General features: G+C 42.2%; 1 protein-coding gene across 4 annotated transcripts in view; it reads left to right on the top strand.

Moving 5' to 3' along the window:
* akt1 (v-akt murine thymoma viral oncogene homolog 1) overlaps nucleotides 1–10,089 on the top strand; it is a 126,710-nt gene extending 116,621 nt beyond the window's left edge. For all 4 annotated transcript variants that reach the window (XM_038778082.1, XM_038778075.1, XM_038778090.1 and 1 more), the window contains 4 exons: nucleotides 1,960–2,174; nucleotides 7,158–7,245; nucleotides 7,981–8,083; nucleotides 8,642–10,089. In XM_038778082.1, coding sequence (XP_038634010.1) covers nucleotides 1,960–2,174; nucleotides 7,158–7,245; nucleotides 7,981–8,083; nucleotides 8,642–8,721 — 486 coding nt within the window. In that variant the 3' untranslated portion in view covers nucleotides 8,722–10,089. The remainder of the gene's footprint in view (nucleotides 1–1,959; nucleotides 2,175–7,157; nucleotides 7,246–7,980; nucleotides 8,084–8,641) is intronic.
* The last annotated feature ends 13,095 nt before the right edge of the window (nucleotides 10,090–23,184 follow it).

Raw genomic sequence — 23,184 nt, 5'->3', positions numbered from 1 at the left:
GTGCATTATATTTGTAATTACAAGATCAGTATTTATGGTGTAACCTTTCAGAGCATTGTTTCAGATATTCCAGTTAAGTGTACATCTTTTTAGATAAAGATTATTGTATATTTTTATTTTAAAATCATAATTTAAGTTTTCTTCACTTTATTTTAATAATGACCTTCATCACCTCCAGGCCTGTTTACGCCAACATTGCCAACTTCCATTATCCTTCATGAGCTCCAACACATGGAAATCTGTGCTGCCAATGTCTACGTGTCCATCACCATCCACGATCTGACCTAAATTGATGCCTGGTTCTCCAATGTCTTGACTTAAAAATTCTCCCTTACTCTGATACCAGCCTTTTATCACACACCACGCTCACACTTTTCCTCATCATTCATATTGATGGAGTCAGTTGCTTTTTGTTACCTACTGGAATTTCTTCCCAAAACCCTTCCACCTACCTCTTCTCCACGAAGGCTTTGACCAAGGTTTTATTCACCCTTGTAATTCCTCCTTTTCTCTGTGTTTGTTTCCTTCTTGACTCTGTGAAACACCTTGGAAAATCTTTCTGCATAAGAGACAGTTTATAAACCGGGCGACACGGTAGCACAGTGGTTAGCACTGTCGGTTCGCAGCGCCAGGGTCCCAGGTTCGATTCCCGCTTGGGTCACTGTCTGCAGAGGGAGTCTGCACATTTTTCCCCGTGTCTGCGTGGGTTTCATCCGGGTGCTCCGGTTTCCTCCCACAAGTCCCGAAAGACATGCTTGCTAGATGAATTTGACATTCCGAATTCTCCCTCTATGTACCTGAACAGGCGCCGGAGTGTGGCGACTATGGGATTTTCACAGTAACCTCATTGCAGTGTTAATGTAAGCCTACTTGTGACACTAATAAATATTATCATTAAATGTACCACGTGAACACCTACCCTATCAAGATGAAATGTACCTCATGAACACCTACCCCATCAAGATGAAATGTACCTCATGAACACCTACCCCATCAAGATGAAATGTACCTCATGAACACCTACCCCTATCAAGATGTTCCAGGAGTTTAAAAAAAAGTAATACAACACCACCCACAGCTGAATGAATAATTGGAAGTTCTGGTTTTGATAATTTAATATTGCAATTACTCCAAATATTAGATTGACACTAAGCTGTAATGGTTATGTTTAGTCTTTTCAGGTTTGGTGACATAACTCCTAATTTCTTAAATCACTCTTCAGAAGTGTGATTCTGCGCCACTGTTAACATTCAAGCTGTGACTTTTTCAATTGCGTTTGATATTCTTCCTACACTATAGGGCCTTTATGTTCTCCAGTTTTTTTTTCTCAGCTCACATCTCTGATTCTGGCCAACCTTCCTCATCCGGCAGCAGATCCTTTGGACAATATGTCCCTCCACACTGCCATTGCTTTTATTCCTACCTTCGAAAGTCCTAAGCTTAGCTTTGACCTCCACATCCTTGGTCCATTCTCGCTATTTCCTTTCCACTTCTTGCCTCGGTCTTGAAAAGAATTGGGGGGGGGGGGATTTGTAACATGAGAGGGTGTAATTTACTTAATTTGAATGTGTTAAATGAATAATCACATTTTTGGGGATAACAATCATGGATCATAATTTTTGATCAAATAGGTTTTCTGGACACGAATGAAGGTATTGCATATTTATTTGTTTATAAGTCATGGTATAAAGCTTGCCAGTGATTGCAGAACCACTGCAGATTGTTTGTCTAGTTACCAACAACAAATGCACTTGTAGCTGGTGAAATACCTAACTGTTCACTGGATTGTTCTTCCTTCCTGGTCATAAGGATTGTGCCTGAAGGTGGGTAATCCTTATGAGAGCTGAAAATCATATAGGATTGCACACTTACAGCAATGTTCAATCTTTCAGATAATCTTACAACTAATCACATTTAGCTCTATAATTTATACCACGCCTCCATGTCCTTCTGTTCCAGGTTTTGGAGGATAATGACTATGGGCGAGCTGTGGACTGGTGGGGTCTTGGAGTTGTGATGTATGAAATGATGTGTGGCCGTCTTCCATTCTACAATCAGGACCATGAAAAGTTGTTTGAGCTCATTCTCATGGAGGAGATCCGATTTCCCCGCACTTTGTCACCAGAAGCCAAATCTCTTCTTTCTGGGCTGTTGAAGAAAGATCCGAAACAAAGGTGTGTGTTGGTTTTCTGTGACAGGCATGTAATTAGATGCAATCCCACCAGCAATGCCTGCAAGTCTGAACAATACCTATACGCTGTCAGAGGCGGAAACCTGATGCAGTCAAGTTTTTTATTTCAGTCAAGAAATTTGTCGGGCACACACTTTCAAACTGTCACCGCTGATTTATATTTGTACAAACTTCCTCTACCAGATACGAATATTCTCTTTGCCATTTTAACATGTAACTAGGCTTTTCCGGAGAAGAAAAATACTAATTAAACTGAGGTTTCATTTACAGCTTAGGTGGACATAAAGAATCCCATTGCACTACTCAAATAAGTGCATGGCTGTTCTGGCATTCTGGCCATATTTTTATTCTTCAAACAATTGACGGCACGGTGGCATAGTGGTTAGCACTGCTGCCTCGCAGCGCTAGGCACCCGTGTTCAATTCCGGCCTTGGCTGACTGACTGTGTGGAGTTTGCACTTACACCCCGTGTCTGTGTGGGTTTCCTCCGGGTGCTCAAGTTTCCTCCCATAGTCCAAAGATGTGCAGTTTAGGTGGATTGGCCTTGATCAATGTGTGGGCTTGTTGGATAGGGCGGGGTAGTAGGCCTAGGTAAGATGCGCATTTGGAGGGTAGGTGCAGACTCGATGGGCCGAATGGCCTCCTTCTGCGGTGCAGGGATTCTGTGAATGCAATCAAAACAGATGATCTGGTCAATTATGTCATTGCTGTTTGTCGGACCTGGAATGCTTAATTGACTGCCGTGTTTTCCTATGTTGCAAGTGAGTACACTTGAATTCCTTGGGACATCTTAAAGATTGTGGTGGTGCTAAAAAAAATTGCAAGTTCTTCTGAAAAATATATACTAATACTTTTCATCTGAAGACTCTTCATTGATTTACCTCTGAAATTTGGTGGGAATTAAACCGTGTCACCAGCTAAATATTTTGAGTGTAAAATTAGGATGATTCAAATTATTTCTCTTTCATTTCCTTTGCAAAGAATTCCAGATCGGTCTTCACTTAAATATGTAACACTAAGCAACTGTTAAATGTTGTGAATTATTTGTGCTGTTATTGATCAGTCCAGTATTCTGCTTTACACATGCCTTTCACAAACTAAATATCTTTCAGTAAGAACGTACTTCATGTAGGTACACATATGGACTAAGTGGTTAATCAGGCTGAGGTAAAAATATGACAAACTAGTACAGTTTGATAAATATTTTAAAATATCAACGTATTTCAGCATTCTTTTTGTTCTTGGTTCCTCCATGATTTCCACCGCTCCACGGCCAAGAAGATTGGTGAATCTTGGCTGGTGGCTTTAATTCACCCACAGTAGCATCTTGTTACTGTTGTACACACACATTCCCTGGTTGTGTTATCTCGAGCGTTCTACATGGTCGAGTGATTCACCCGGTGATGTCAAGTTTGGATTGGTTTTGGAAATTATTGAATAGTTTTCTCTGCTCTTGTGGATATATAGCAAAACCACCTCAGAAAATTAGTTAAAATACCTGTGTCCACTTGGCTTGCTTGGCAGTACTTCCCCTTTGGGTCAGCAGATTGCGAGGTCAACCTGTACACCAAGACCTGAGCACTCCATTGTACTGAAGGGTGCTATGTTCTGAGAAGTGCTGTGCTTGAGACATGGGCTGTTAAACTGAAATCCAGTATGTCTGTTCAGATGGATCGTCATAGAAACAGAGAAAATTGGCACGGGGGAGGCCTTTTGAGCCTGCTCCGCCATTCAGTATGATCATGGCTGTTCATCCAACTCAGTAACTTGTACCCACTTTCCTTCCATATCCTCTTGATTCCTTTAGCCCCAAGAGCTGTAGCTAATCTTCTTGAAAACATACAATGTATTAGCCTCAATTGCTTTCTATGGTAGCGAATTCCACAGGCTCACCACTCTGGGTGAAGAAAGTTCTCCTCATCTCAGTCCTAAATGGTTTACCCCGTTTCCTTGGATTGTGACCCCTGGTTCTGGATACACCAACATCCTTCCTGCATCAATGCTGTCTAGTCCTGTTAAAATTTGATAGGTTTTGTGAGGTTTGCGAAGAATCCAGCACGAATTTGTAGAGTCAAACAGAAAATAACTTTATTTACAACAGTATGTACACAGCAGCAGTAGCTCACCACTACATCCTTCTCTAGCCGGTACCACACTGGCCAGCTCTATTTATACAGCTGCAACTACTAGTGATTGTCCCGTTTCTACCCCCCCCCCCCCCCCCCCCCCCCCCCTCATCAGGGGAGTTCATATTCAGCAGGAGTCATGGGGTAACCAGTTGTCCCCAGTCAATAGGATCTGGGTAGGGTGTAACATCAGGTTTCCATGAGATCTTCCCTCATTCTTCTAAACGCCAGAGAATATAATCATAACTGACTCAATCACTCTTTGTACGTCAGTTCTGCCTTCCCAGGAATGAGTCTGGTCAACCTTCGCTGCATTCTCTCTCGAGCAAGAACATCCTTCCTCAGATAAGAAGATCAAAACTGCGCACAATATTCCAGGTGTGGCCTCACCAAGGCCCTGTATAAATGCAGCAGGACATCCCTGCTCCTGTACTCAAATCGGCTCGCTATGAAGGCCAACATACCATTTCCCAACTTCACTGTTTGCTGCACCTGCATGCTTACTTTAAGTGACAGATGCACAAGGACACTGAGGTCCTGTTGCACATTCCCCTCTCTCAATCTATAGCTATCCATATAATCTGCCTTCCTCTTTGTGCTACCAAAGTGGACAACCACACATTTATCCACATCCTGCATCTGCCATGCATTGTCCACTCACTCAATTTGTCCAAATTGCACTGCAGCATCGCTGCATTCTCCTCCCAGTTCACACTCCCACGTAAATTTATGCCTGAAACCTTCCCCCTTGCACCATCTCTTCAGCCATATATTCAACTGATGTATCCCGTTATACCTGCTCTGACTAGCACGTGGCACTGTTAGTAATCCTGAGAAAACTATCTTTTGAGGTCCTACTTTTCAACTTACTTCCCACTACCCTATATTCCGCTTTTAGGCCCTCATTCTTTTTTGACTTGACCTATGCCATTGGTATCAATGTGTACTGTGACCATTGGCTGTTCACACTCCTGCTCCAGAATATCCTGTAGCAGCTCTGAGACATCCTTGGCCCCAACACCAGGGAGGCAACATAATATCCTGAAGTCTCATTTGCAGTCACAGAAACGCCTATCTTTTTATTCCCCTTGCAATTGAATCTCCAATAACTATTTCATTCCCACACATTTTCCTCCATTTCCGTGCAGACGAGCCAACCAGGGTGCAATAAATTTGGCTGCTGCTGTTTTCCTCAGAGGCCATTCCCCTGAAAGTATGCAAAGCGGTACATCGGTTTTGCAGCAGAATAGCAACAGGAGATTCCTACATTGTCTGCCTAATCCTCTTACTCTGCCTTGTGGTCACCCATTCTCCTCTTGCCTGTGGAGTCTTAGACTGTAGTGTGACTGCCTCTCTATATGTGCTATCCACATGTAGACCTTGTGGGTGGTCCACCGTGTCACCAGCCAACGCTCCAGCTCCGAAACCTAGGCTTCCAGTTTGAGACACTTCCGACACACATGCTGGCCATCCCCAGGCACTGGAAATGTTCCCGACTTCCCACAGGAAGAGCACACCACGGCTTTGTGCTCTCCTGCCATGACTTACCCCTTTAAATTCAATCTTTTGGAAGATACTTAAAATCAAATAATATAAATTCCTCCAGGGCCCTTCTTCACTTGTCCTTGTTACTACAGAATATAGCTCTTACAAACTATAGACCACAACATGTAGACCATACAAACTATGGGCAGTACGGTAGCATTGTGGTTAGCACAATTGCTTCACAGCTCCAGGGTCCCAGGTTCGATTCCCGGCTTGGGTCACTGTCAGTGTGGAGTCTGCACATCCTCCCCGTGTGTGCGTGGGTTTCCTCCGGGTGCTCCGGTTTCCTCCCACAATCCAAAAGATGTGCATGTTAGGTGGATTGGCCATGATAAATTGCCCTTAGTGTCCAAAATTGTCCTTAGTGTTAGGTGGACCTTAGTGGAGGTGTGGACCTGGGTAGAGTGCTCTTTCCAAGAGCCGGTGCAGACTCGATGGGCCGAATGGCCTCCTTCTGCACTGTAAATTCTATGATATCTATGATTATAAGCGATAAAAGTAGTAAATACTTAGCCAACCATCACCTGATGAAGGAGCTACGCTCCGAAAGCTTGTGATTCCAAATAAACCTGTTGGACTTTAACCTGGTGTTGTAAGACTTCTTACTATACTCAATCAGCTGCTTCCATTTTCCCCACGTCACTTTTGAAACCTGACGTCACCTCCGGAACTCCAAACTCCACTCTCAGTCTCGCTGTTCCTCGCTGTTCCTTTTTATCTTCCAGCTCCACTCTCGGTTTCGCTCTTTCTCACGCTCTTTTATCCTTCGGGCTCCACCCTCGGTCTCCCTCTTTCTTGCACTCTTTTGTCCTCATGGCATCAATGGCACCTTTTAAAGATTTGCAATTGGATGATCCTTCTGCAATTATTTGATACAAAAAGAAGATTAATTAGTCAATTATCTCTATGCTGGTGCAGGGCAATATTGCTAATATGTTTGTCCACAGTTATTGCATTTCAAAAGAAGTAATTCTATTTCAGGAAGTGATGTGATCTGAACATATCAATGTAATTATGGTTTCACCAATGTGTTGGATGATGTCAAAGTTGAATCCATGATACTTTAGCCTGCTAGATCAAATTTCCAACTGAATGAGTTCAGTTTACATCAGGCTAAATAATGTTTTTGTCTAACATCAGCTCTGATTTCATGCATGTGGGCATGCAAATTCTTAATGAGAGACTGTTTGGCTCGGAGTAATTTTGTTTCCTTGAGCCACTATGTAGTGCATTGTGACATCTTTCTATGTTAAAGGTGCTATGTGATTGCAAGTTGTTGTTATATTCCTCACTAGGTTGGGTGGTGGCTATGATGATGCAAAGGAAATCATGCAAGACAAATTCTTTGCTGGAATCGAGTGGCAAGATGTCTATCAGAAAAAGGTGATGAAAACATCTTTCAAATAACTTAGGAATTCACTTTATCCTATAGGAAAAAGGTGCATGATTTAATGAACAAAATCCATTTGAGGAGGGGCTTAATTTGCAGTTGACAGATCCCTCAACAGCACATTCAGAATTTGAGCCTGGTTTATATGTAGAAATGACAGATGTAGACCATTATCCTACCAATGCCCTACAACACAATTCTGTTTAATTCTATTGTTTTTCTGTCCTCCTTTGGGATGTTTCTTCTTGTTATTTGCCACTTCTTTCTGCTTTGTGTTGTTCAGGAAAGATTTGATTTGGGAGGCTGGGCAGGTGAGCAGGTACTTTGTAACGGTGCTATAAAACTAAAACAGCAAGCAGGGCTAGAATACCGCTCTAAATCACATTGACGCAGCAGAGCACTAGGGTGAGGGCTGAGATACATTGGTGTAAAGTGAAAGGCATTTTACTGCAGATATAGATGTGCGATGCTTGAGCAAGGAATACTCAGTGCTGGTGCTAGCTTTTGAAGTGGAAGGCGTTCCATTCCTGAGCACTAACATCCCTTGCTTTGGAAAGCATTAAAGACAGGTAATCAATTTTGGGTTTAATAACCCCACGTTCTGAGGCTCTGGTGCATAACCAAATTGACACTTTTTATTCCACTATTAACTGACGTTTGTGTATTGGCTTGCTTTTTAAAAAATGATGTGAGCACAGTAAAATAGTTCTGTTTTGTATATTCAACAGCTTACTCCACCATTTAAGCCTCAGGTAACATCCGAAATGGACACAAGATATTTTGATGAAGAATTTACAGCACAAATAATAACAATCACTCCACCTGATCGAGGTATCCACATTGCAGTTTTTGGTACAATTTTGAGCTTGAGAGGATGAAAGGACAAAGTAGAGCGGCACGGTAGCACAATGGTTAGCCCTGTTGCTTCATCGCTCCAGGATCCTTGGTTCGATTCCGGCTTCGGCCATTGTCCATGTAGAGGCTGCCCGTTCTCGCTGTGATGCATGGGTTTCCTCCGGGTGCTCCGGTTTCCTCCCACAAAAGACGTGATGTTAGGTGAATTGGACATTCTGAATTCTCCTTCTGAACAAGCGCCGGAATGTGGCGATTAGGGACTTTTCACAGTAACTTCATTGCAGTGTTAATGTAAGCCTACTTGTGACCATAAAGATTAAGATTATTATTATTAGAATGTTTTTCAACTTTCGTTTAATAATTGTACCGATCGATTACAATATGGAAATAGATGCAATGTGATTATTTCCTTGGGTTGCTCTAATCTCCAAGGTTATCTGCTGATCATTCTGATTAAATTATTTCAGATGCGTTTAAGACTTTTAAAAATGTAACACTTGCTTGCAGTACTGACGAGGCTCTTGTTTTGAACAGATGGCAGTATGGAATCCATAGACAATGAAAGAAGACCACATTTTCCCCAGTTTTCTTACTCAGCCAGTGGGAGGGACTGAAGACGACTGCCTTAAAAAAGAAATGATTTTTAAAAATCAGATTGGATTTGAAGGACTTCCAATCGGAAATGTGTACGTGTATGAGAGTTTATCAGCATTAACTGGTTGATTTGTAAGTAATTTGGAAAGAAACATTTCCTTTTTCAACACAATCTTTCCTTCATTTGTAATATAATGATGGAAAATTAGCTACTTTTAAAAACTGAAATAGCGATTCCTATGCATTGACCTAGTTTTGAAATAGCCAATCATGAGAGCATGCGTTTGCGATACATTGGCATCGTTTTGATTGACAGGAGAGTGGAGATTGATACTTTGAACTGAACTCGCCGTTATTATCTCTATATATTTATGGCCTGCATTGAAGTTACCCAACTTTCCAAGTAGATTTGAAATTCTGTTTCAGTAAGATGCCCACTCTAATTGATTCCTTGGAAGATATTTTCTTGCCTGTATAAATTCAGTTAATGATCCTGCCTGGTTCTGCTGGTAAGATGTACGTGAGACCTGACTAATCTAATAGCTAGTGCAATAAGCCAACCTCTTGAGTTACAGCAAATTCAGTAAGTATAATGGATGGTCCAATGTCCTATAATGGTGAAAAGTGGACTGGAGTCGAAACAGAACTTCTCTTACAATTTGTTTACCTCTACAATGTGTAAACATCAAGCGGCCTCAGTGGGGCACAACATCAGCAGGAACTTTTCTGTAGTTTGTGAGGGAAAAAATTTGGAACCTAGAACACGATCCATCTCTTGAAGTCTGCTACAGACGGATGCAACTTGTTTTTTTTTTAAAACACTGTATTGACTGAAATTTACTTCACATATTGTTTTGTTCTTATGTCCTGCCATTTCTTTGTCACTTGCTGGGCATCTCTGGATGTTACATTTTGCGAGTGTTATTTATCAGTGTTTTTAATTAAATCAATTCTGCCAATGCCGCATTTAGTAAATTAATGTTTGTCATTGAATGTGAGGAATATTGTTTCCCTTTTTAGTTTGTTACTATATTTTGCCCTAAATGGAGCAGAAAACTGTCTTGTCTTACTGTGTTCAAACTGTAAAGACTGTTCAGTCATCAGTCACGTTCCCTCAAGGCTGCTTGCCTCCACTCTAGCTCCGTTGACATAGCGATGTGGAATCTGGAGGATTGAGCTAGCAGTCCGTATTGTACTTGTGGAATGAATGTTCGATTAAAAACACTCAGTATTTCCTGTTTTCATCTTGACATTTGGGTCCAAGGTAACTACTTGTTGATAAAGAAAAGCAGTTACCACAATTTCGTACACTGTACTGTAGTATTTTTACCTGTATGTTGTACCATTTTCCTTCAAAAATGAACAAATAAAATATATATAACATCTGACGTCTGTTTTCATTGGGTGTTATACATTGATTATTCCTTTCTATTTTAAAATTAGTTATTTGTGCAGGTCAAATACGCTCAGGATCACTGTCCAGCTAATTATCCACTAAGATCTCTCAGAACATTTAATGTAGTTATTTTTAAGAATACTGCAATGTTTCTGTCAGCAAAAAAATGTAAATAATCTCTGGGGTACTACCCATTTTACAAATATCACCAAACGAAAACTAAAATTCCGTGGGCCCGCATTTGGGAGCGAGAAACTGGAACACCCGGTAATGACTGCTAAAGATTGAGGGCAGTACAGCAAGAGGGAAACAAAGGAGAAAATACACTGCTTAAGAAGCTGACTGACAAGATTTGAGAACAATGCCAAGATGGCTGGGATGACAGGACAGTTGTATGAGGAGAGATTAGGCTGTCTGGGCCTGTATTTACTGGTGTTTAGAAGAATGAGAAGGGATCTCATTGAAACGTATAAAATTCTGACAGGGCTGGCACAGACTGGATGCAGTGATAATGTGAGGTCTAGGACAAGGGGTCACAGTCTCCGGATATGGGGTAGGCCTTTTCGGACTGAAATTAGGAGCAATTTCTTCATTTAAGAGTGGTGAACCTGTGGACTTCTCTACCGCAGAAGGCCATGGAGGTCAAGTCACTGAATATATTTAAGAAGGAAATAGATTTTAGGACTAAAGGCATCGAGGGATATGGGGACAGAGTGGGCGAGTGTTGGGTTGAGATAGAGGATCAGCGATGACCATATTGAATGGTGGAGCAGGGTCGAAGGGCCAAATGACCTACTTCCTTTACTGAGTGTCTATCTAAAATATTGGTTATTAAAGACCTTGAAAATTAGAGCGCCATGATGGCTAAAGTTGCTAAATGGTATCTGAATTAAGGAACAAACAAATTGGCTAATGATGTAACAGGGAGGAACAGATTAAGCACTTTGTAGTACTTGATAGAGCTTTGTGCTGTTTGATTGCACACTGACCATTCTATTTCCAGGTAAAATCCATAATATACGTTTTAATTGTAACGACCTGCCTGGTTTGGCCCAATTGGAGAAAATCACCAATATGAATTGCAAAGGGTCTTGGTGCTGTGTTCAAAATTTCAAATGATAGGAAAGAAAGAAGGAAAAAAATCGGATAATCTCCCTACATCGACCCAGGCATTGGAAACAACAAAGGCGCATCCTGCCCTGTCAACGCTGCAAAAGCCTCCTCATTAACATCTGGGAACCTGTGCCAAAATTGGGAGCTGTCCCACAAATGGGTCAAACAACAGCCTGACATAGGCATGCCCATCAAGTCATACCTTACAGACACTGTCCCAGGCTCTAGCATCACCAGTCCTGGATGATATGTCTCGCCGGCATGACTGACCCACCATAAATGCCAACACAGTAGCATGTAGTAAAAGAGGAAGTTTCCCTGGTAGTTCTCAACATTGATTCAGGATCCTATGAAGACTCATGGCATCAGGTAAAATGTGGACAAGGAAACCCTGTGCTGATTTCCAACAACCAGCTGAGGGTTGAAGATCTCTTCAAAGAAGCACTGAGGGCAGCAAATGAACAGAATGCCCATCACCAAAAGTGGCTGGGTAGCACCGCTGCTGATGTGAAGCAGGCCCTATTCTGAAGGACATATCTGCCATACTGGGCCTGCAGCAGGAGTGAGGGAAGAACCTTCTTAACCTTCCCCTCATCAGTCTACCTGTCAGGTGCACCTGTCCAAGGTAGTATTGGTCGGAGTGACCACCACACAATCTTTGTGGTGACAAAGTCTCTTCTTGACACTGATGCCCTCCGTTGTGTTGTTTGGCACCACAATAGATTTCAAACAGATCCAGCAACTCACACTGGACATCTTGGCAATCACACAACCAATGGATCAAAACTCTGTAGTCCTGTCACATCCAAATGACTGGTGATGGACAATTAAATCAACTAGAGGAAGAGAATCCACAAACAGTCCATCCTCAGTGATAGGGGAGCCAAGTGTAACAGTGCAAAAGTCGAGGCTGAAGCATTTGCAAACATCTTCGGCCAAAAGTGCCAAGCGGATGGTCGACCTTGGTCTCCTCTTAAGTGTCCCCAGCATCAGATACCAGACCATCCAATTCAATTCACTTCATGTAATATCAGGAAATGGCTGAAGGCACTGGATATAGCAAAGGCTTTGGGCCAACATATTGGCAGCAGTAATAAAGATTTGTGCTCCAGAAGTAGCTGTGCCTCCAGCTGAGCTGTTGCAGTACAGCAGCTATGCTGGCACCCACTCAACAATCCAGCCAATTACCATCCCATCAGGCTACTCTCAATCATCATAAAAGTGTTAGAAGGTGTTGTTATCAAGCGGCACTTGTGCAGCAATAACCTGTTCACAGATGTTCAGACCTGATTACAGTCTTGGTCAAACATGCACAAATTGGCTGAATCCAGAGGTGAAATAAGAGTGGATGCCTTTGACAAGAAGGCAGCGTTTGACCAGGTGGGGCATCAATGTGCTCAAGTAAAATGAAAATCAATGGGAATCGCTGGTGGGGGAGGTGTTGGGGGGGGGGGGGGGGGGGGAGAGAGAAAAAACCCGCAATTTAGTCGTGCTGCCTAGCATGAAGGAAGGTGATTGTTGGGGGCTAAACATCTCAACCCAAGGACCTTGCTGCAGTGTAGAGTCCTAGGCCCAATCATCTCCATTAATGACCTTCCATCATAACGTTGGAAGTGGAGATATTGTCTATTGATTGCACAGTGTTCTGCACAACTCATAACTCTCAGGTGCTGAAGTCGGCTGTATCCACGTATAGCAAGATCTGGCCAATGGTCCGGCTTAGGCTTTAAACTGGCAAATAACATCCACACTGCAGAAGTGGCAGGCAGTGACCATCTCCAACAAGAGAGAATCTAAACATCTTCCTGTGACATTCAAAGGCATTGCCATGACTGCATGCCCCACCATCAATATCCTGGGAGTTACCATTAACCGGACCAGCCCCATGAATACTGTGACTTTAAAAGTGGATGATATGAAGCTTGAAAGCATTGTGAACTGTGAGGAGGGTAATGTAGAGCTTCAAAAGGACATGGACTAGTTGGTGGAATGGGCAGACAAGCGGCAGATGAAGTTCAATGCGGAGAAATGTGAAGTGATTAATTTTGGTAGGAAGAACATGGGGAGATACTACAAAATAAACATCTAAAGAGCGTGCAGGAAGGGCCTGAGTGTATATGTGGATAAGCAATTGAAGGTTGCAGGACAGGTTGGAAGAGCAGTTAATAAAGCATGCAGTAGTAGGCTTTATTAATAGGGGCATTGAGTACAAGAGTAAGGAGATCACGTTGAATTTATAGTCCAGCCTCAGCTGGAGTATTGTTCTCGTTCAGGGTGTTGCACTTTAGAAAAGATGTGAAGGCATTGGAGAGTGTGCAGAAACATTCATGAGACAAATTCTAGTCATGAGGAACTTAAGTTATAAAGATAGATTGGGGGTGGCACGGTGAAGCAGTGGTTAGCACTGCTTCCTCACGGCGCTGAGGACCCGGTGCGATACGGGCCCCGGGTCACTATCTATGTGGAGTTTTCACATTCTCCCCGTGTCTACATGGGTCTCACCCCCACAAGCCAAAGATGTGCAGGGTAGATGGATTGGTTCATGCTAAATTGCCCCTTTAATTGAATAAATAAAAATGATGATAGATTGGAGAAGTTGGGACTGTTTTCCTTGGAGAAGACCAGGTTGAGAGGAGACTTTATTCAGAATCGTGAAGGGTCTGGACAAAATAGATAGGTGGTATGACGCTGCACCTGACTCCATGTTTGGTATGATGTGGTTTGAGAGCAGTAGCATTTTGTTCAACGTAGACAAAGTTTGAAATCCCAGATATTTATTAAAGTGAATAAAACCACAAGATTTCAAGGTTTGTGAACAAAAGTCAGAAAAGTAAAACAATTTACAATATTATCTTTTACTCTTAACGTACAGAATTAACATGAAGTACATGTGAATTAACAGGCAAACACACCAAACTATACAATAAATGGAACATGTGGCCAATACTGATCCCATGGTTTTCTCATAAACTCACCCAGATGTCATTAAAACTCTGTCTCCCTCACAAGGGATTCCAAACTTGAAGATCAAGGGCGTGATTCACCCCCAAAAATTTAAGTGTCATTTTGGGCAAGTTTGGTGGGGTTTTTCCCACAGACTTTTTGAATGAAATAGTCGTTTTTGGGGGCCTGGGTGTTTTTCCCTGATCTAGCCCACAAGCAGAAATTATTTTAGCAATGGGGAGTTGAACTTGTCTATGTTATCAGCCTTACTGGAGGCTTATGCCTCCATTCCCCTTTAACATCTGCCATCCTCCCCATTCAGCGCCACCCCTGTTAATCTCGCCCTGTACCTGGCCCATCCAAGATGGCTGTTTTCTCCGCCCCGATAATGTTTCTTCTCCAACCTTGCCGCATCGCATTGTACTCCCTTCCCCACCCGCCCCCTACGGCCACCTCTCTCAGCTTTCTCCCCCACCTCACTGCCATTCACCAGCATTACTCCAGAGTGCCAGCACCTTCGTCACCCAAAATTATTCAGTTCTCCCCCAGTTTGTGCTCTTTGATAACGTCATTGGCTGCTTCTGGGTATCAAAATAATATTCCCGGCCTTCATAAGCCACCCATAGTTTTGCCGGGTAGAACACCCCAAACCCGGTCTGCTGTCTTCTACACCGCCTTGGCTCTGTGTTTTGCCAGTTCACTCCAATGTCCCGGTATTTTCGGACCGTGTTCCACTCCCATTCGCAGTTCCGCTTCTCCCTGGCCCACTGCAAGATCTTCTCGTCTTCACAAACTTGTGGAGTTCATGATCACCACCTGTGGCGGTTCCTCAGTTCTTGGCTTCTGCCTCAGAGACCCGTGTGCTCTAGCCACCTCAGGGGCCTTGTCCAGCAGCCCCACCGCCACCAGCAAACCTCAAAATGTACCTTATGGCACTCGTACCTTCTACTCCTTCAGCCAGCTCAACTATTCACAGATTCCGCCTCCTCGACCTGTATTCATGTTCCTACACCTTTGCTCTCAATGTCTTACAAAGGTCTCCTAAGCTAATGTCACCACCCAGTCGCTGTGTTCTGAGATCACCCTCTCCATCTCTCGGATCTGCGATCCTTATGCCTCCAAGCATTTCTCCACCCTCTCCATCGATCCCTTCGGAGGTGCCTTAGCCCCTTCGATCGATCCTCCTGCATCTCCTTCCTCTGCTGGCAGAACTCTTCCTTGATGAAGGCCATCAACTGTTCCATCTGGGGCTTTGCTACTTGCACTGGCCCTTCCCCCACTGCCACCCTTCCACTGACTGCTATGCCACAGGTCTCTTCCCACTCCTTGGCCAGGTCTTTGACCTCCTGCCGGTTTGGTAACCAGCAGACATCCACTCCCTGGGGAACTTCTCTGCCCATCAGCTACACTTTTCCTTAGGCAAAATCGACAAAGATGAAATTACACCCAATTTCAGGTAAAAGGCTCGGGCTGGATTCTCCCAAAATGGGACTATGTCCCCATGCCGACTTCCAATTTTGAGTCCGTGCATGCGCACGGTGGCGGCCTCCAGCGGCCACGCCGAACGCCAAAGTGGACTTGGACTGCGGAGGCAGATGAAGAATGTGCGCCTGAAGATCCGAATGCCCCGATCTGTCCCCTGGCCACCCATAAGGCCCCCCTCCCCCACCCTGGTGTCTGATCCCCCACCAGGCCGTGGTCTGAGCTTCCCGATTGGCGATAGATGGTTAGAACCATGCCATGGGGAACTTGGCCGGTCCGGAGCGGAGGATCACTGGGCGAGCCTCTGGCAATGGCCTCCCAGCTGCCTCAGACTACTCCGCAAACATGCTGATTCTCTGGTCCCGGAGAATCACCGGACTGGCGCTGGGCCTGATTTCGGCGTGAAATTGGATTCTCCGCCCCTGCACCAAACCCCTCTTCTATGCCGTCAAGCAGGAGCTGCCCTGTATGCGACCACTCACTCCATGGCCTCCACCGGAAGACTCCTGGCTGAAGTTATTTATGAAGGCCCATCTTCTCGACCTTGCTCCTTGCCTAAGGTGTGGTGATCCTTAGGTTAAATCACCACCAGCCAGCTCCCCCGAGAAAGCAACCTATGGTCATCTGGGACTCTGGCAACTTTACTTACTTTTACTGCATGCAGGTCACCATAATATAAAAAGCATATAGAGGCACTGGAGAGGCTGCAGAGAAAATGGAGAAAGATGATATCAGAAATGCCTGGATGTACATATCAGGAAAGCAGCGACAGGCTGGGTCTCTTTTAAAAAAAACGAGTGGTTAATCAGTTTTGATTTGAGTTGATACAGAGAGAATGTTTTCACTGGAGGAGAAAAGCAGAACTAGGGGCCGTCAATCTGAGATGGTCACCAAGAAATCCAATAAGAAATTCAGGAGAAACTTCTTTACCCAAAGATTGGTGGGAGATGGAACTCACTGACGTAAATAGTACAGATGCACTTAGGGGGAAGCTAGACAAGGCAAATGAAGGCCAAGTGAATAGAGAGCTACTACAATAGATTCAAATGAAGTATAAATGTCAGCAAGGACTTGTGCCGAATGGCCTGTTTCTGTGCCATATATCCTGTGCAATATTATATAATACTTAAATGCCAAGGTACAGTGATCTTTTGTGTACATTTTCATACAAAACTGATTCTTTGAAAGCCCCCGTGTGTTAAATTCTTGCATGGGTTAAATACCTTTTTCTTCATTCGAGCTTTCATTAATTGAATCTTTTTTGTCATTTTTCTTTGCTGTAAATAAATGCATGAAACTTACTTTTGTAAGTAACAGATTAACCTGTACCATGTGGCAGTTTAGCCATCACCGTTTGGCTCTTAATTCAAGTCCAGGTGGTATGACAGACAGACCATATTCTCTTGAGCTACGAGGAGGTGACATCTGTTCAGCAGCCAGATGTTATTTGTAGTGAAGTTCAAATCATTTTATGCTGACCCTGAGTATGTGGAAGGATTCAACTCAAGCAACCATACATCACTCCTTTGTACTGTATTCCTTTTAAGCACTTGACCATATATTTCATTAGTGTGCTTTCTTTATAGTAAAAGTATTGCACTCTCTTTTTTTGTGTTTACCCATATTTCCCTTACAGTAAAACAAATTTGCATTTAAATAGAGCAAACACATACATGTATATATTTATACACATACACACACATACACATATGTATACACATATATATATATATATATACACATTTCCATCATTTCAGGGGTCAAATTCATAAGCCCAATAATACTCTATGTCTAACATGTATTTCTACCATTAAATTGCCCCTCTAATTTCGTCCCATTTTTCCTTCCCTGCACCAGACCCAATCGTTGGCTAGGATAAGCCTTGTGCTACTGCTGTATGCCATTTTCTGCTTAGATGGCATAGTTATAAAGTCATCATCTGGTTGGTCTGAGAAACAATGTTACATACCAACAACCATATCTGACTCTAATAGACCTATGATGCTACATACTTTTAGAAGGCTTCTCTATTAACTCTTATGTAAGATATATCCTGATAGCTCTTGTATCTACTGTATTAAGCTATGTAGGCAAGGGAAATGCCAGGCTCAAACTCTGATCTCTACTGAGTTAATTCATAACATTTTGAATAGTAGGTGTGGTGATATGCATCACTGTAAATACACAAGGGGTTAATGTAAATACACTACGACTAAGTAAACACTAGAGGGAGCACCAGAGACGTCATGACATGCAGACATACAGGTAATGAATGCATAGAATAGGACACGACCAATGGGCAGTCAAGACACCCAGAGGTGACAGTACCACAAGGGGGCATTACACAACCCATATAAAAGGACAGGGCACACATGCTCTTTCACTTAGAGAGTAGGATGGGGCAGATCAGAAGCATCACACCCACCTCGTGGCTTAGAGCAGACTAGTTTGTTAGACTAAGTTATAGCAAAATTAGCAGGAGAGACGAACTCATAGAGAACTGTGCTAATGGTTCAATAAATCACATTGAACTTACTTCAAAGTCTGGAGTATCTTTTGGTCAAAGCTGCATCGAGTTGCAGCCTGTGTTATCCCAGAGTAAATAACACAACAGTAGGGACATTGCAGTTGGCCCTAGTACTTCCCACATTTCATTTTTAATGCTCCTTGCTTGGCCAAGGATTGGACTGGGCCTAACTGGGATGTTCTTTCTGACTGAACAGCCTTGTGAAGAAGGCTTACAAATAATCTCTTAGCTGAGGCACGAGAGGCTGATGTAGAACCTACTTTATTAATGCAGGGAAACCTTGCGGAATACATTTGCATGTTAGTTTTTTAACTACATGTTCTTTTCTGACATGTGGAACATGCCTATGAAATGGCCATGTGCAATTACTCAGAATGGCATCAAAGTTTGTGAGAAGGACACAGCAATGCAAGGTAAGTGTATTTTAACCACTTTTAATTTTAGGCTGGGCTGCACAAGCAGCATTTTGCGTCTCTTCCCCACCATCCCAACCCGTCAGTGCCTACACATCAGTCAATGTACAATTTAAGACCGATTTGATTTAGTTAACAAAAGAGTGAGATGTTGTGAGATGAAGAGATATTGTTTTGTGCAACAGGTTGTGACCCGGAAAGCGCTGCATAAAAGGCAGCGAAGATGGACTGAAAGGTTACTTTGAAAAAGGTATTGGATAAATGATTGAAGGGGAGAAAATTGTAGGTCTAGAAGGAAAGAGCAGAGGAATGAGACTAATTGGATAGTCGAACCAGGTACGATAGATCAATTAAACTCCTTTTGTGGTGCATGTTTGTATGATACCTGGAGCAGACGTGCAGCAAAAGGCTGCCACATCCAGTGACTATAATGGAAAGTTGCACTTTTACAGGCACACTATCATGCAGATTTTTACAGATGTCGCTATGACGCAAACACGAGGGTAAACCCTTATTGCAAACACCTCATTCAGCACCATCTCCATTTCAGCTGTCATTAAATAGGATTGGGGACTGGCTAATCCAATACTTGACTGAAGATTCAGACTACTGACTTGGATTTCCGATGCCTTTATTGTGCCTGTAACATTTTAAGTTCTTTTCCCCCATTCATGCTTCCAAATGCTACCAATCAACTAAATGCCTTGTGCACCTACCTACGGCTGTAACAACTTTTATCTGTACTCTAACACTTTGCTATGGTTCTCCCTACTCTTTATGATTTCCAGGAATTCTATGCTCCCGACAAAGTGCAAAACTGGGTGTAAACAACACATTTCCATTTGAGTCCATTTTGCACCTGTTTCAAACTGTACCAATGCCAAAGGTTCTTGGGTCATGTTTCTGTACATTTGTCACAGTAAACTGAAAACTACACATTAAATCCTGCTGACTAATAGTATATGAGATCTTACACATTAATCATTGCTAATGGTTGCAATCACATTCAAAATGCATAAATTCTAAAGCCAGTATTCAATTGCATGTTATTATAGAACCACATTTCAGTTGTATATTTACAGCGTGTCTTCATTTTTTTTGGGAAGGGAGGTGGGAAAGCATTACACCATCCCCATGATAGCTTTGGAACTTGGACATAAAGAAACCCTAAATCTGAATCTGGAGAGCTGTGCCCACAACAGCATTTCACCATCTGGTCACATACAGCCCTCCAGTCTGCAATTGGCATCGAACAGCAGGTTTAGAAGTTTGAGAATTCATCTCACATAAGGATCTATATTCATTTCCCACTATAATTCAAACCTGGAACTCAATAGTAGGAATAATACCCACAACATAGCCACAAAGCCACCTGTGCTCACGTTAATAATTTAATAATGTTGAACCACAAACAAACTCCGTCTATTTTTGGAATTAATTGTCTTACTTTTCTCCAAACAAATGTTTTGAAGCTTATCAAGCTTACATAATCTAATTGAGAATCAGATGTGCAACCATTTTGTAGGCAACAATTAATTAACCTCCATATTCTATTTTAGCTGAAAATATTCTGTGGTGCATGATAGGCAGTCTCTTTTCATGAGCCAATTGCATATATAGCTGTACATAAAATACCAGTTGTTAGGAAAACAAAGACAGTCTTAAGGAATTTATATTTGTATTGGTAAACATCAGAAATAAGTTATTGGTTTAAGTGGGTTTAATTTAATGTTACTGTGCCTGGGAAGGTAAACCATATAGTTAGATTTGTGCTGGACAAAGGTGTTTGTATGTGTGGGGGTTGGTTAAGTTTCAACTGTGTTTCTAATGTGCTTAGAGAGGGCTGTGGTGTGAAGAATAAATAAGACCAGCAGAGGTATGTGGGCATGGCTTACTGGCACCCCTGTAAGGTTAAAAATGTTAGCTAGGGCATCATGGTGGTGCAGTGCTTAGCACTGCTGCCTCATGGCACTGAGGTCTCAGATTCAATCCCGGCTCTGGATCACTGTCGGTGTGGAGTTTGCACATTCTCCCCGTGTTTGTGTGGGTTTCGCCCCCACAACCCAAAGATGTGCAGGCTGGATGGATTGCCCCTTAATTGGAAAAAAAACGAATTGGGTACTCTAAATTTAAAAAAAAAAGTTTTAGTTTCAGCTGGATATATTGCAGTTGGAGACAGGACACTGGGGAGTGAACATCTCTCACCTTTGCCAGGAGGAGCTGGACAGGACCAGGGAGTTGCAAAGATGTAGGCTTCCTGAGGAAAAAGATTCAGTCCAGATAACCTGGGAATTGGAACAGAAAGAATGTTTAAGACGACTGAATGTAAGAGAACTGAGACCAAAGTATTGTTCAGAAGAATTCAAAAAAGAGTAAACAAAGTGTTCAGAGTTAAAGAGACAGTTGAAGTAACTGGATTGATTTAAAGTGGGTCAGCAGGCTTCAGAGGTAAGTTAAATGTTTGATGTCATTTCAATATAGCCTGGGAATTGAGAGTTAAAGCAATTGTGAACAGTTGGTACAGTAGTCAAGACAAAGAAATCCTAAAATTCTGGACCGGACTCATTTTTAAAATGGAGTAAACATTTTGTTTAAAATATCATTTGGAAATCCTGGACTGGGGTTTGGAATGCAAACCTCTAAGAGGAAGCATTATTATGAGATTTTAAAGCATGTTTTTGGGAGTGGAATTTGGAAACAAAAGTGACAATAATCTTCAGGGATGGGGGGAAGGTTATACCGAGGAGAAAGCCACGACACTAACTTGGGTTCAGAGCAGAGTGCGTGTGTTTGACCAGTTATCTTGTTTGTTCATGAGACTATTGTAGTCTAAATTGTACTTTGTAATCAGTGTTCATTTTAAAACCTGCGTGTAATTGTTAAACTAAAGGAGCAAATAAAGGAGTTGTATCATAATCCAACTTTTTGTTTAATAAATGTTTTAATTAGCGGTCCTGTGTCTCTGTTCCTCCACATTTAATGAAAAAAAGTAGTTAGTCTTTTGAACCAGGGTTCCATTCTGGGATCTTCCTGTCCCTGTTATATCAACTGGGACTGTAACACTGTCTTTATTGATGGGATGCAGTTATCAGGCATGGGAGAGCAGTGGTTCCAACTGGCTAATCTGAAACTCTTCAGTACCCTTCTGTAATTGAGTGATGCACAGGCCCACTTTGGCCAAAGGGTCAGGGCCCTTGTACCTACCACATGCTAAGTTTATACTGGAACAAAACTGCCGCAGGGACAATAGCGAGGACCAGCCATGTTTTCCTTCCCAGCCAGAGACAAATATTTCATGGGTGCAGACTTGCATAGAAGCAGTTGTGAATGACTGACAGATTGAATTATTCTTTGTTCTGCAGAAGTGGGAACATGTGTCAGCTGTCACTGCATCTGCCCTGGGTAGATGTGGACAGCCTGAACCCTGAAGCAACAGATTGCAAATCCTAATTTGAAAAATCCGTGACTTTTATAAAGGGTGTGTTTTTTAAAAAGGAACAAACGTCCTTTTCTCTTATAACTCCAGCAAACTTGAAGCTAAACTGCAAAGAGCAATTATTGAACTGTCATGTGAATTGTTCACCAAAAGGTTTACATCTGTATCAACACAATAGCCTGCTTCATAGTGACAGATTTATAGGGGAACAGAAGTTTATAGAAGTATTGTTTTGCATTTTAAGGCCAGATATAAAGGAAAGTGTCAGCCACCTACTTTATACCACAAACATTTGAAAGAAAATATGTCAATAATAACAGAACTATAATTCATTGAATGTAGCCAATTAGCTGATAAATCCAGTTCAGGTTTAAAATACATACCTTTCTTTAGAACAGTATACTGAACTCTTGTTGTTTCAAAATCAAACCCATTTAAAGCAGAATATCCTTATAAAGGGGGCCTTGTTTTATTTTGAAAGTTGAAACGATGTTCAGCTTGATGTAAATATCTTCTTGCAATTTTAGTTTATTGTTGTGACAAGAAATTACTAGGTCTATTGCAGCTGTTACTTATTTTTCAGGTTCAAAGGATTTATTGCCTTAAAGTCATTACACATCAATAGTTGAAAACAAATCTTCCAGCACTTTTAGCAATTGATTCATTGCATCATGTCCAAAGGTTTCATTGGAGAGCAATGTTCTGAACTCTCTACAGAGCCTTGCAATGTAACAGTATTCCTATCTTGATCAGGAATTTGGGTCCATTATGAATTTCTATGTGGCCTATGTGCAGGGAAGGGAAGCTTTGCCCACTATCTCAGACAGCCATGATACATAGCAGAACAGCTTTTAGAAAGGAGATTGTGAAAACATGCCAAAATATAAAAGATGTATTTAAGTTAAAAAGATGCATCCATAGGATTCATTTGGATAAGTGTTCAACCTTCACGCAGTCAAGGATGGCAAAAGAACTGGAATGCAGAAGTGACCAGAAATCTTTTGTATTGAACACTTTGGCAACAGTATTAGTGTTACATCAGATACATGCTGAAAGGATATTCCTGCTGGTAATGCAAATCAAAAAGCTTTCTTTCTGAACAATAATTAAGACCCTGCCTAGAAAGTTAAAAAATTGACATGGGCTACATACTCCAAATGAATACTTCTGTGT

The sequence above is a fragment of the Scyliorhinus canicula genome, chromosome 2 (genome assembly GCF_902713615.1).
Source record: "Scyliorhinus canicula chromosome 2, sScyCan1.1, whole genome shotgun sequence".
NCBI classification, from domain to species: Eukaryota; Metazoa; Chordata; class Chondrichthyes; order Carcharhiniformes; family Scyliorhinidae; genus Scyliorhinus; species Scyliorhinus canicula.
This window is presented reverse-complemented; position numbering and strand designations above follow the sequence as displayed.